General features: G+C 35.4%; 1 protein-coding gene across 1 annotated transcript; it reads left to right on the forward strand.

Moving 5' to 3' along the window:
• The first annotated feature begins 13,797 nt into the window (after positions 1 to 13,797).
• LOC125682821 (uncharacterized) lies at positions 13,798 to 14,223 on the forward strand. Its single transcript, XM_048923406.2, has one exon. The coding sequence runs from the start codon at positions 13,798 to 13,800 to the stop codon at positions 14,221 to 14,223; it is 426 nt and encodes a 141-aa protein (XP_048779363.2).
• The last annotated feature ends 281 nt before the right edge of the window (positions 14,224 to 14,504 follow it).

Genomic DNA, 14,504 nt, shown 5'->3' on the forward strand with positions numbered 1-14,504 from the left:
TTAACAGCGTTGATAAATTTCTAATGATCTCCATTGATACTTTCTCACAATTCATTACGTGTGGTTTTTTATTCAATTTATTTTTTTCAATTTCAATACATGTATACCCTTTTATTAGCTCACCTAATCTGAATATTTATTTAAGATGCCAGTATAACCAAGATAGTTTTGATGCAAAGGATCAAATCGGCTGCTAAAACTTTAAAGCTATTTCCAAAGAAACAAACGAAAATTGTAACATGCAAGGTGAAGATAACGAACAGTGATCAATCTCATAACTCCTACAAGCAATACAAAATAGATAGTTGGGCAGACATGGATCCCTGGACACACCAGAGGTGGGATCAGGTACCTAGGAGGAGTAAACATCCCCTGTTGACCGGTCACACCCGCCGTGAGCCCCATATCCTGATCAGGTAAACGGAGTTATCCGCAGTCAAAATCAGTGTGCCAAGAACGGCTTAACAATCGGTATGAAACACGTCAGACAGCATTTGACCCAATGCGAGGTTGTATTGAAGAACTAGATCGTTATAACAACCATAGAATTTGCGAAATGCTAAATTAAAAAAGAAAAACCCTTTTGCTAGTGCCTCTTTTAAAGGTTGATGATATGAAAAATCAGTCATCTAAGAATATTTGTCAAGATGCAATTATGTTGACGTATATGTTCTTTATTTGACGAAATGTTTTTAATGTATAGTAAACAACCATTCTGGAAGTATTGTTTAAGCAGTCACGCCCCAACCGGAGTTCCCATAAGGCATGTCCCCTACCGGAGATCCCATCAGTCACGCCCCCTACCCGAGTTCTCATCAATTGGCGGATGTAAAAAAACATGTACAATGTTTGTTGACCCTGGACCCACTGGGAATATGACCCCCAGATCCCCCACTTCAATTCCTAGACCCCCCCCCTGAATTTTGAATACCCGATATTTTAAGTTGGAGTGCAGGATTATATACATATTCATTGATATGTTTCTTGTGCGATTGATGAGGATGGAATATTAAATTAAGTGAATCTTTACACAATCAGCGATCTATGTTTTTGCGATTAAGTTAGTTCATGTTTGCTACTTCTACATCCTTCCAATCGCAATCCCTGTCAATACAAAAAAATGAGGTATTTCACGCCAGAACTAAGTCGTTAAAAGAGATAGTAACAATTCCATCGCCGAACGGGTTCTCTGACATTATCTTAAAAACGGATACCCCGTGTCAAAGTACGTATGGGAGTCTAAAGAACCACCACTGTTCAATGGCCGTAAGCGCCAAGCAAAGACCTAAATCTGAAGACCATCACCGGTTTTGGTGGTGTCTCCATATGAGTGAAAATTTCTCGAGAGAGACGTTAAACAACCCCCACCCTCTTTAAGAAGGAAAAAGCCCCTTAGGCACTTTTCCCCTCGTCGCATCGCGACTTGGCCGTCTACTTTCAGCAGCCGGACTAGTCACAAATCAGCAGGACTAGTAAATTATACATTCTAGTAGTCATTTCACTAGTATAGTGAAAAAACTTAGTGTCAAAAACTGATTAGATCTTACACCTTTCATTATTTTGACAATTGCTGGAAAATATAAATATCTTTGACTGACGGCATTATATATGCTGATGCACTGCCATAGTGATTGACTTTGGTACTTTTAATAGACAGTCTCTGCTTCATTCATCATTAGAAACTGGCCGAAAAGGATTTGTTGAATGATTTATTAGACAGGGAAATCAAGGTTGTTTTCATATCTCCGACTAAATCGGCATGTATCAAAAGGTAGAAGGGGTGGGGTCAAAAATATACAATCCTCTCCCATGCAGACTTCGGACGTGGTTTGAGACAATGAATATGATTTATGATTCAAACTTTTTTCCTTTGCGTAAATACCAATGCATTGAAAAATTTCTTATATAAAGATAATTGTCAGGAGCCTGTATATTTTTTTTTTCAAATAAAGAGTGTAATTAATAGATGCAAGTGTATATGCTAAAACATTGAATATAATACCGACAAGATTATTTTTTGTTAGGTTTTTCATGTTGGCAGTGTCAACTCTTGTGTAGAACGTATCACATTGTTTGTAAATCTTATCACATCCTATAAGGTTCACATTCGGCCCAATTGTCAGGTGTTGAAATTTAAAATAAAACTTTTCAAGTTCGTTTTATAATATTTCTTTTCACATATATTCTGAATGAATTTCATGTTCTTTTTACTACATGTACAATCCAATGTAGCATTAGTTAGTGCGTGTTCCTTCGGTGAAAACATTTAGTGCGCTCGAAAAAAAAGAACAAAGTGTACATATACACACAAGAATAACTTAAGGTAACCACGCCCTACGTACATACATGATATTCATTTAATTTAGGTTAAAACAATGCAAATTGAATGCAAATGTAAATAGAATGTTAAAATTGAATGAATATATATGGGTTGCTCTAAAATTCTTAGATACAATTACACTAATCGTCCTTCAAATCACAGCATCCGCCGCATTGAATCATCTACAATTGATTAAAACTTTCGGAAAAAATCAATTAAACTTTTCAAATAAAAATCATAGTGCACATTTGTTTAATAAAACTTTGGGCATGTGGCGGCATAAATTGGATTATTTTCATATTGAGTTCATGACATAGCTTTCTTGTTCATGACGTCGCATAACGTAACGTCAATTTGGCACAACGTTATCGTAAACTATACTGTATTTACATATGCATTATACATAAGTAAAGCTTTTTACGAAGACATCATAACCATTTTATGGAAGTATACACCATATGAAAGAATTTTGAGGAATATCATTTAATTTGGACGCGGGGCCAAATTTGGCCCCAAACGTACCTTGTCTTTTGACAGTTTAGCCCACAAACCCCGGGCCCAGTGCAAGTATGCGTCATCTGTATCATCCGTTGTAAATTACATTTGTTCTCCTTTCCCTCAGAATGAATTCAAACAGCACATCCACTCACCATATTAGGTGTAATAATTCCTCCATCGTCTTAAATATTGATATCGATAATGTCTTTCAATATAACGGTGAAAATAACGAACAGAGAACAATCTCACAATTCATAAACAGTATAAAATAGATAGTTCAACAGAGGCCCCTGGACACACCAGAAGTGGGATCAGTTGCCTAGGAGGAGTAAGCATCCCCTGTCGATCGGTCACACCCGCCGTCAGTCCTATATAAATGTGTTTAATTTCAGGATACATTTATTTTTTCCATAAAGACGACATGACACAAGGTCTGGAGATGTGCATACCGTTTTATGTAGAGAATTACCTATTTCTAATAGAAATAAACGATTCATCGGGAATCCAATTTGAAATTGAATTTGAAAATAACGACAAGTGTTCATAAATTCTATAACGATTACACGACCATTAAGGCAAACATTAAGGCAAATATTATTACCCGCCTATAATGTTTATCGCTTATTTATCAATGTTACTGTGAAACTGAAACATTCAAAAGAAACTAGCAGGACACTGATTGTTGTTTATTATGTGAATATTTTGGATTTTATGCTTTTTAAATTATTTATTTTATTTCAATGTACCGATTACCATATCCATTATATATATATATATATATATATATATATATATATATATATTGCCAAGGCAACAAGTTTCTAGTTCACCTTATAGTGATTCTACTGTGTCTTCTTCTTATTATTAAGGTCTTCCGTTCTTCATGGAATACCTTGTAGTGATTCTACTGTTTCTTATTAAGGTCTTCCGTTCTTCACGGAAGACCTTATAGTGATTCTACTGTTTCTTTTTCTCCTTCTTCTTCTTCTGATTATTTTTTGTCCAAATTTTGTGCAGGAGTTTTCTCGAAAACTATACAGTGGTTTTCAGTGAAACATTCAGGAAAAATGCATTATATTATGAACTTTGTTTATCACAAAGAAAATTGGGAAAATGTCATTTCGCTACCCTAATGGTTATCGTAGTGTATTTTCATGCGGGCGACCCGGGTTCAATACCCAAATAACTCGAATATTTTCCCCCACTTTATAACAAATGAAGAACTTAAGGTTATCTACTGCACACGGAAAGAACGGAAGACCTTCTTGTTGCCATGACAACAAGTTTCTAGTTATTATTATTTTTAGACCAAATTTTGTGCAGGAGTTTTCTCGAAAACTATACAGTGGTTTTCAGTAAAACTTTCAGGAAAAATGCATTATATTATGAACTTTGTTTATCACAAAGAAAATTGGGAAAATGCTATTTCGGTTCCAAGTTATGGAGAATTTCCTGATTTCCAAATGGAACTTTGTCCGCGAGTGTTCTACAGGAACGGCTAAATATATGAACTGGAGACTTATTGGAGATGATGGGACATGACTTATAGATGAGCAAAATCACTATTTCGTACGTCGTCATCACTTCCGGTCGCTACCGGAAGCGAATTTAAAAATTGGATTTTTTCAACTTTTTTGTTTTTTTAATGTTTTTCTTTGATAAAGGTAAGATGAATAGAGACTCTTTATAGAATGATGAATATGATCTTTGCTTTTAAATTGATCAAACCAAACTCTAGATATTCGTAATTTTCATTTTGAGGCGAGGTCCTCGCTAGCCTAATGTTTAGCGTAGTGGATTATCATGCGGGCGACCCATGTTCAATCCCCAGATTACTCGAAAAATTTCCCCCCACTTTTTCCAGCTTACAAAATGAGATTTCATTCTTGAAATGATGTCTTGTATTTGTTCCGTCCATTATTTCGATATTTTCTCAATATCAACATTTTATAATTCTTCATGTATGCAGAAGTATGTACAGGGAATGCACAACGTACATGCAATACATGTACATTTGTTATGAGTGAAGAAAAAACTGTTCTGATAACAGAAGAACTTATTATTCCGAAAACATTGATCTACCGTTCACATTCAATCTGCTTAATACTACAAACCATTCATTTATCATATTCTATTTCCTCGGGACAAAGGAGTAACTGAGATTGTATAACAGTTATATATATTGTAATATCAATACATTTTTCCCCTATTTCTTTATCTACATTTGTGTATATACTTTATGGTCCGTTAGATTCCAACCAAACTTAGTTTCTAGGGTTTTTTGAGGATCCTGAGTGCATATCTGGCATCAAAAACCATTTCTGACATGGGGAGGTGTTCGGAGACATTTATGTTGGCATCCCAACACAGTTATAGCTCGTTATTATTTTCTTCTTATTCTTAGTATTCCTCTTCTTTAGTGAGAAATTTGTCCGACCGATTTTGTGAAAATGCTTCGACAGATCCACTTCAAACTATGTGAGCTGATAGGGGGTCACTAGGAAGGGTGCATTCAACTTTTCAAAGAACTAAGTTCGTTTGGTATCGTATTTGGCCCCCTGAATTATTCAAAAATGAAGTACATGTTGAATCAAACTTCTACATTGCAAAATACTGACGGAGATACACTTGTCTCAAAATTAAAACGAAACTTTGAAAATGTGTTACATTTCTACTACATTGACGTAGCCAAAATACGTACGGAACACAAATTTCCGGAAAATTTCATAAAATTTAACCACTTTTAAAGAGATTTGAATAGGTCCGCATAATATCACCACTTAAAAATTTTCACACGTAAAAGATCTATGTGTAAGCATTTCGCATACAAAAAAATACGATGGTGATATTGTGCGGACCATACTTATTTCTTATTTTACGTTCATATTTTTAGCGTTTTTACAGCATGGAAATACACGTCATGTTTATGGATGTTGTTATATAGGTGTTGTTACATAAGTTTACCTATATTTTGATTACAAAAGAAAATATATTCGTCTAACACCGCATTAAATGATAAAATTCCTAACATCAATCTAAAGGGGCAATGTCACGATACGATATTTACATGTCTTCCCTTGTGTTGTGTATTATATTAATCATGCCATCTTACTTCCGTCCCTGTAACTAAGCGACATTTACACTGGTTTGGAATACTTTGATATCAATTACTTTTAATCAATGGAAATTGCATTATATGAAACATTTTGCCAAATACAAAATGCTACTTTTTCTTATTAATCTACATAGCTAAATGCGTGGCAGAGCACGAGGCCGATTTATACATGTATTTCGGTATATAGACGTCACTTCTCAAAAGTGGCAGACGTCACTTAAATCTCAAAAGTGACGTCACAATGGGTTGATAGATCATTTAGTCAACTTACATACTACGTTACCTCAGCCGGTAGTGTAATGGAAACGACCAATATTAAGACATTAAGTAAACAAAGATATTTTTTTTAAAATTTAAAGTAGAGATATTTCAATGTAATTCTTATCTACTTTTTATTTAAAGGATATCAATAGCATTGAACATTACAGTGCATATGCCGTCGTGCGATACGACTATATATATGCCTAAGTCTATATCTGCAGCATTTGTATTGTTATAATTTTCCAATTACCCCAGTATTCGTAACGTGTTACCCTTTCGTGAATGTAAATATATTAGCTATTTTATTATAGACACATAGGATTGTTTTTTCAAGGGGGAGCTGGAGAAGTTGATTTCACTTTGTCTAAAAATAATACCTGTAAAATTGAAACAAAAAGCCAACATGGTCTTCAAAATCCTAATTTGTGTGTGTGGGGGGGGGGGGGGGGGGGGGATTTGGGTTGACATACATCATATGTATTTTCATTAAATATAATATTGATTAAACTTTACGTTTTCCCTAACTTCTAGTTCTTCATTTCGGGGGGGTAAGTGGGGTTGCTCCCTTCTATACATGAATTCAATTCATAATTTCTATTAGTACTACTTCGAAACTGCATTCTTACCATTCACTATTACTTTTTAAAAAGTGGTCTGGGGAAGTCCAAAAATATATATTGTTAAGAAATCACCCCCCTCCCCCCCCCCCCCCCCCCCCCCCCCCCCCCCCCCCCACCACACACACTATTCTATATGCCTGTCATACATCGCTTTGTGTTATACACGAATAAATATTATAAAGTTATTTTCTGTCATATACGTACATTCGTGACAAATTAATTTTGTATAAACGCACATGATTACTAATGAAATATTTTTCAAACAGCACATTCAAGTAGGCAGCATAAATGTTTACGTTTTGTGAAACGGTTGATTCATCAGGACATGGATTTCAATATCGTCGGAAATCCACGGTGGAGAGAGGAACGAAGCGTAATGATGGGATTTCAAGGTTTTATTTCATTCCCACAAACATTCACTACTACCATAAAGGGGAGGGAGGGTGCAGGGTAAATCAAAATTCATGTTAGAATTATAGAAACACTACTTTGTCAAAATAAAGTGGGGGCACGTTCTGTTGCTAAATCCCTGTAATATTGTTTTGTGGAATCTAATGTGGCAATATACTGGGCACTGGGATATGTGTTCTATGTCATGGTCCTTTTAAAAGATACATAATACCACTGGTTATTTTTATCATCAAAACGTGGCACAGTTGTTCAAGTAGTACGTAGAGCACGATTTTCACGCACATGTAGACCTTTACAGTCTGCCCATCCATCCACCATGACATTTATATTGGCGTGTGCAAAAGATATCGCATATCTAAATCATGCGCGGATCTAGAGTGGGTCACCGGAACACCACCCCTGGAATATGAAGTTATTACATCCGTGCGCTAAGTAATGAGGACAGAACCAGTCACAATATTAATATAATGAAATCATATGTACAAAACTGGAACATTGTTTAATATCCTTCCATTTTCAATTTACATAATTACCGGTGATTAATTTTCTTTATAGTCATTTTTTATTATATATATATACTGCCGTAAAATGGCTGAAATAATGTCAATACGATGTAAAACATTAAAACAATTTATACTCTACATGTAGGATTCAAAGCATAGATTATAATTTAAACCTTTCACTTAAGTTAATAACAAACTGCTGGATAATACAAACCTTTGACTGACGGTATTATATATGGTAGTGAATTGTCATAAAAGAATTTACTTTTGTACAATTTAAACTGTCACTACTTCATTCATCATTAGAAACTGACCGAACAGGACTAAATCAGGCATGTAGCAAGAAGGGGGGGGGGGGGGGCTGACTTAAGGTACGATCCTCTCCCATACAGACTTCGGACGCGGTATGAGACGATAATACTGATTTACAATTCAAACTGTTTCAATTGCGAAAATACCAATGCATTGAAAGATGTGCTGTATATAAAGAAGTATTTATGATATATATTTTTTTAAATAGATACACGTGCATATGCTAAAATCTTGAATCTTAAAATCCCGCAAGATTATTTTTAGTTATATTCTTTTCATTGTGATAGTGTTGAATACGTGTGCTGTACATTTTCAATCCCAATATCATGTGTGGGTTTTTTTTTTAAATTCCAAAACATTTTAATATTTCTTTTCACATTACTTTGAATGAATTTCATGTTCTTTTCACTGTATCCAATGTGGCATCGTTTAGTGTCTTCGCTGAGCTGAATACACCTTTAGTGTTCTTGGGGGGGGGGGGGGGGGGGGGGTGAACATGGTGTGTATATACACATAAGTATAGTTTCATGTACCCAATCACCATACATACAACTGATATTCATTTAATTCATATTTAAACAATGCAATTTAATCCAAATGTAAAGACACAAACATGTGCTGAATGATAAAATTAATTGAATATGAGTTACTCTATCATTACTAAATACCGTTACACAAATGGTCATTCAAATCGTAGCACCCGTCACATTGAATCATTTACAATTCATGAAAACTTTCGGAGTGAGTCAATTAAACTTTTCAAATAATAATCACAGTCCACTGATACGGTACGCTATGTAATAACGAGACGGTCCCGGAATCGGTCTAAAAAGGTACAGTCACCGCAATCGGTTGCAAAGCGTTGCACGAATGGCGACGCTATGTACCAAAAATTATTGTTACACTGTGCATACCTTCGCCACTTATGCCACTGTATGTAACATACCCTCTCGTTATTGCATACCGTGCCGTACCAGTGCACTTTTATTTTTGCCAAAATAATAAGACATGTAGCCTTCTTGTTCATGACGTCGCATAACGTAACGTCAAAATAGCACAACGTTATCGTAAACTATACTGTATTAACGTATGTATTATATGAAAATAAAGCTTCTTACGGACATATGATAGTCATTTTATAAAAACATATACCTTATTAAAGAACTTTGAGGGATATCTTTTAATTTGAACATGGGGCCAAATTTGGCCCCAAACGTACCGTGTCCTTTACAAAATGGCCGCCGTTTCAAGATGGCGACCAAAAAACGTCAAATACTCAAGGTTTTCGGATTTCCGCCAAATTCAATTTCTAGGGTAATTTAGTGGCCCCAAGTCCATTTCCACCATTATTTTTTTTTTGAGCCGCCATTTTCAAAATGGCCGCCATATACTTAAATATTTCAAAGTGTTAAAATCTCTACAACATTTGGGTTCTGGGTTAAATTGAGGGTCCACAGTTCTTTTCTAGCACCAGTATTTCCTTCCAATCAAATTTCTAATGTTTAAAAATGGCCGCCATTGAAGAAAATGTCGGCCAAAAATCAAGTCCGTCGGATTTCAACCAAATTTAGTTTTTATGGCTTTTGGAGGACCCTGAGTGGATATCTGGCATCAAAAAACCATTTCTGACATGGGGAGGTGTTCGGAGACATTTGTGTTGGCATTCCAACACAGTTATAGCTCGTTATTATTATTATTATTCTTTTTCTCCGGTAGTTTTTTGTCCGGTAGTGTTCTCAAAAACTACAAAAGGGATCGATATGAAACTTTCTAGGATGATAGTATAGCGTTTGTAGATGCGCACGTGCACTGCAATTTTGGTACAAAAATGGAAAATCAGAATATTAAAGGGATCGATATGAAACCTAAATAGGATAATAATATATCATTTGTAGATATGAAAAAAAAAATATTTATTTTGTCCGCACGTGCGTGCATGCGCGTGCACGTGCATTACAAAATTTGTACATTAACTTTGGAATCAGTCTAACTTTTTCGTTGTTCATTGAAATGCTTGATATTAATATCATAGGTATATATTGAGGCCCTTAACTGATTTGTAAGGTTCAAAATTACCAATTTGCACGCACATGCACGTGCGCTTCTTTTTGATTGGATAATACTAAAACGTTTGTAACTATCTTATTTATGAAGTGAATGAGTTTATATTCACAGTATAGGTAGATAATATAAGTATCTATATATTAGTGTAACAAAAATGCCAACACACGCGCGCATGTGCGTGCATTGCTTTTCAAATGTTCAACTTTTAAAAGACGATAACGTTTTTGTTTTTCATAAAATTCTATTGATATTAGGGGTTTAGATTTGTCTTGGTACTCCTGACAAATTGCTTTGTTAAAATTACTGCTTATCACGTGCATGTACGTGTGCTGAATTTTGATTGGACGATTTTAAAATCGCAATAACTTCTATATATTTGATGGCAACGTTATGAAACTCATACCGTGGGTATGCAAGGTGAATATAACGAACAGTGATCAATCTCATAACTCCTACAAGCAATACAAAATAGATAGTTGGGCAAACACGGACCCCTGGACACACCAGAAGTGGGATCAGGTGCCTAGGAGGAGTAAGCATCCCCTGTTGACCGGTCACACCCGCCGTGAGCCCCATATCCTGATCAGGTAAACGGAGACCTTATAGTGATTCTACTGTTTCTCCTTCTTCTCCTTCTTATTTTTTTTTTGACCAAATTTTGTGCAGGAGTTTTCTCGAAAACTATACAGTGGTTTTCAGTGAAACTTTCAGGAAAAATGCATTATATTATGAAATTTGTTTATCACCGAAAAATTCCATTTCGGTTCCAAGTAATGGACAATTTCCTGATTTTCAAATTGAACTTTGTCCGCGAGTGATCTACAGGAAGGGCTAAAGATATGAACTGAAGATTTATTAGAAATGATAGAAGATGACTCATAGATTTGCGGAATCACTATTTCATACGTCGCCATCACTTCCGGTCGCTACCGGAAGCGAATTTAAAAAATGGATTATTTCAACTTCTTTGTTTTTTAATGTTTTTCTTTGATAAAGTAATATAAATAAGAGACTCCTTATAGAATGCTGAATATGATATTTGTTTTTAAATTGATCAAACCAAACTCTAGATATTCGTAATTTTCATTTTGAAGCGAGGTCCTCGCAAGCCTAATGGTTAGCGTAGTGGATTTTTATGCGGGCGATCCGTGTTCAATCCCCAGATTACTCGAATATTTTGTTCCCACTTATTCCAGCTTAAAAATGAGATTTTATTCTTGAAATGATGTCTTGTATTTGTTCCGTGCGTAATTTCGATATTTTCTCAATATCCACATTTTATAATTCTTCATGTATGCAGAAGTATGTACTGGGACTGCACAATAAACATGTTATACATGTACATTTGTTATGGGTGAAGGAAAAACTTTTCTGATAACATAGAAGAACTTAGTATTCCGAAAACATTGATCTACCGTTCACATTCAATCTGTTTAATACTACAAACCATTAATTTTCTCATATTTTATTTCCTCGGGACAAAGGAATAACTGAGATTGTATAACGGTTATATATATTGTGATATCAATACAATTTTATTTCCTATTTCTTTATCTGTATACTTTATAATTGGCACATACATGCATTCAAATTAATATCGATAGTATTAATACTGTCATTTTCTTCTTGAAGCAACGGTCCTCGCTAGCCTAATGGTTAGCGTAGTGGATTTTCATGCGGGCGAACCGGGTTCAATCCCCAGATTACTCGAATATTTTTTCCCACTTTATAACAAATGAAGAATTTAAAGTTATCAACTGGACACGGAAAGAACGGAAGACCGTCTTGTTGCCATGGCAACAAGTTTCTAGTTATTATTCTTTTTCTCCGGTACTTTTTTGTCCGGTAGTGTTTTCAGAAACTACAGAAGGGATCGATATGAATCTTTTCAGGATGATAGTATAGCGTTTGTAGATGTGCATAGTTGTAGTAATTTTGTCTGCACGTGCATGCACTCGCGCGCACGTGAGCTGCAATTTTGGTACAAAAAATGGAAAATCAAAATATTAAAGGGACCGATATAAAATCTAAATAGGGAAGTAGTATATCATTTGTATATATGAAAAATAATAGTTATTTTGTCTGCATGCGCACTAACTTTAGAATCACTCTAACTGTTTTGTTATTCATTGAAATGGCTTGATATTCATATCATAGATAGATATTGAGACCCTTAATTGATTTGCATGGTCAAAATTACCAATTTGCACGCTTCATTTTGATTGGATAATACTAAAACGTTTGTCACTATCTTATTTATGAAGCGAATGAGATGATATTCACAAAATACGTAGACAATATCTGTTTCTATATATATTGGTGTAACAAAACATGCTAACGCACATGCGCGTGCAACGTTTTTCAAATGTTCAATATTTAAGGGACGATAGCGTTTTTGTTTTTCATCAAATTCTACTGATATTAGGGTTTAGATGTGTCTTGGTACTCCTTACAAATTGCTGTGGTTAGAATTACTGCTCAGGGTGTACATGCACGTGTGCTGAATTCTGATTGGACGATTTTAAAATCGCTATAACTTCCTTACATTTAATGGAAACGTTATGAAACTCATACTGTGGGTATATGATACAAAAGCCTGTTGAACGACATCAACAAAAGTGCGGAATCATACACACGTACGTGTGTATGCACGTGCAACGCTTTCTTTCATTTCTTGGTACTGAAATGACCATATTGAACGTAATACATGTAATGAAAGGCTAAAATAAAATGATTTTTTGCTATAGATTCACAAGGACATCACTTTTCAATTGGGGGAGGTTTGGGGAACATCTGTTACGGTCCCCGTTACAATTAGAACTAGTTATTATTGTGAACGTTTTACAAAGTGAGTTCAGATTTAAATGTAGTTGTAATTTTGTTCGCTGTATATGTTCTTTGCATATCTCAAATTATTATTTAGGAAATTTCCGTATTTCAGAATTTACTGGCAACGAGTATAAGGACTTCATAGTGATGATGTTGCCTTATCCTGGTATTTCAAGGGAATCGTCTCCCTCATATATTTTCCTGACGACAGAGAAACTCACAAATGTTACTATGACTACAGCCGACACATACACGCAAGAGGTCCCACCGCCGATAAACCAAGTACTGACGTTCAACTCCACAATGACAATAACATACCCCGTCTTCTTTGGAAGGACAACTTATCACGCCCTCCGTATTCGTTCGACGCAACAAATCTCGGCTTCTGCTCTTATCAATCAAGATATCAGTACCATTATCCCAACGGAAAAGCTAACCACATCATATTTAATATCTTTTCCAAAATTTAGATATTTTACTTCTATGTTATTGATAGCACCGGTCCATGACAATACAACCTTTACGATCTTCAATTGGAGTAACTTTTCCTTCAGGCCATTTACCCTCTACAAGGCATTAAAAGGTACTTTTTACACTCATAGAGGTACCAATGCATACTGGATTGAATCAACCAAACCCGTGGCTATCTTCTATCACTTATATTGCATACCAACTTCAGTTTGCGGTACTATTGTAGAACAAATACCACCATACAATCAATTGGATACCGTCTATATCGTTCCTCCTAACTATAATAGACCTGGTACTATACTTAGTGTACTCTCGAGAGAGAACACAACATTTACATCAACACTAGAAAGTGATGTTATTTCTCTCGTTGCCGGCACATCTCAAGAAATAACAATGTACAATGAAGACATTTCAGTCATCCAAAGCAAAGATCCTCTTCTAGTGACAAGTTACGCACTCAGGACCGTGAATGTAACAACTGGTGGTCCTTATTTGACGGTGGTTCCTGGAGTGAACCAATACTTACCTAGGTATAAAGTTGTCATACCAAACGGATGGAACAATCACTACATTGCTGTTATGATCAGAAGATGTGCTGTTGGTGGTTTGCGACTAAATAAAGAATCAATTGACGCCAATACAATTAGAATTGAGAAAAATGTGTTCGTTGAAAATTTCGAGTACTCGGTCATTGTAGCAGAAGTAACAGAAGGTGAAATGACCTTGGAATCGACAGATGACACACCGTTTGGTTTAATGGTGTATGGTTATCGAGAAAACAATGGATACGGCTTTGCCGGGAACGCCCTTCTTGGATGAGTGATCCGCGTCTGTTCAAACCCTGAACTCGTGTTTCTTACACAGCAAAAATGTTTCTAAATTTCAGAAACTAATAAAGAACGTATATCAAAGCAGACAGACTTATCTTTATGCTTATTATCTCAACTTTTTCACTCAGGTTACACATCTTATTGGTCTGTGTACACCGTCGTGTATTAACGATTGAACAATTTTAACCTTGTCCTGCTAACCACTATTTGGATTCTATCTAAATTTGGAATGATTCATCTGTGGGACAATGGTAACCTAACTTGCAGATT

The sequence above is a fragment of the Ostrea edulis genome, chromosome 8 (genome assembly GCF_947568905.1).
Source record: "Ostrea edulis chromosome 8, xbOstEdul1.1, whole genome shotgun sequence".
NCBI classification, from domain to species: Eukaryota; Metazoa; Mollusca; class Bivalvia; order Ostreida; family Ostreidae; genus Ostrea; species Ostrea edulis.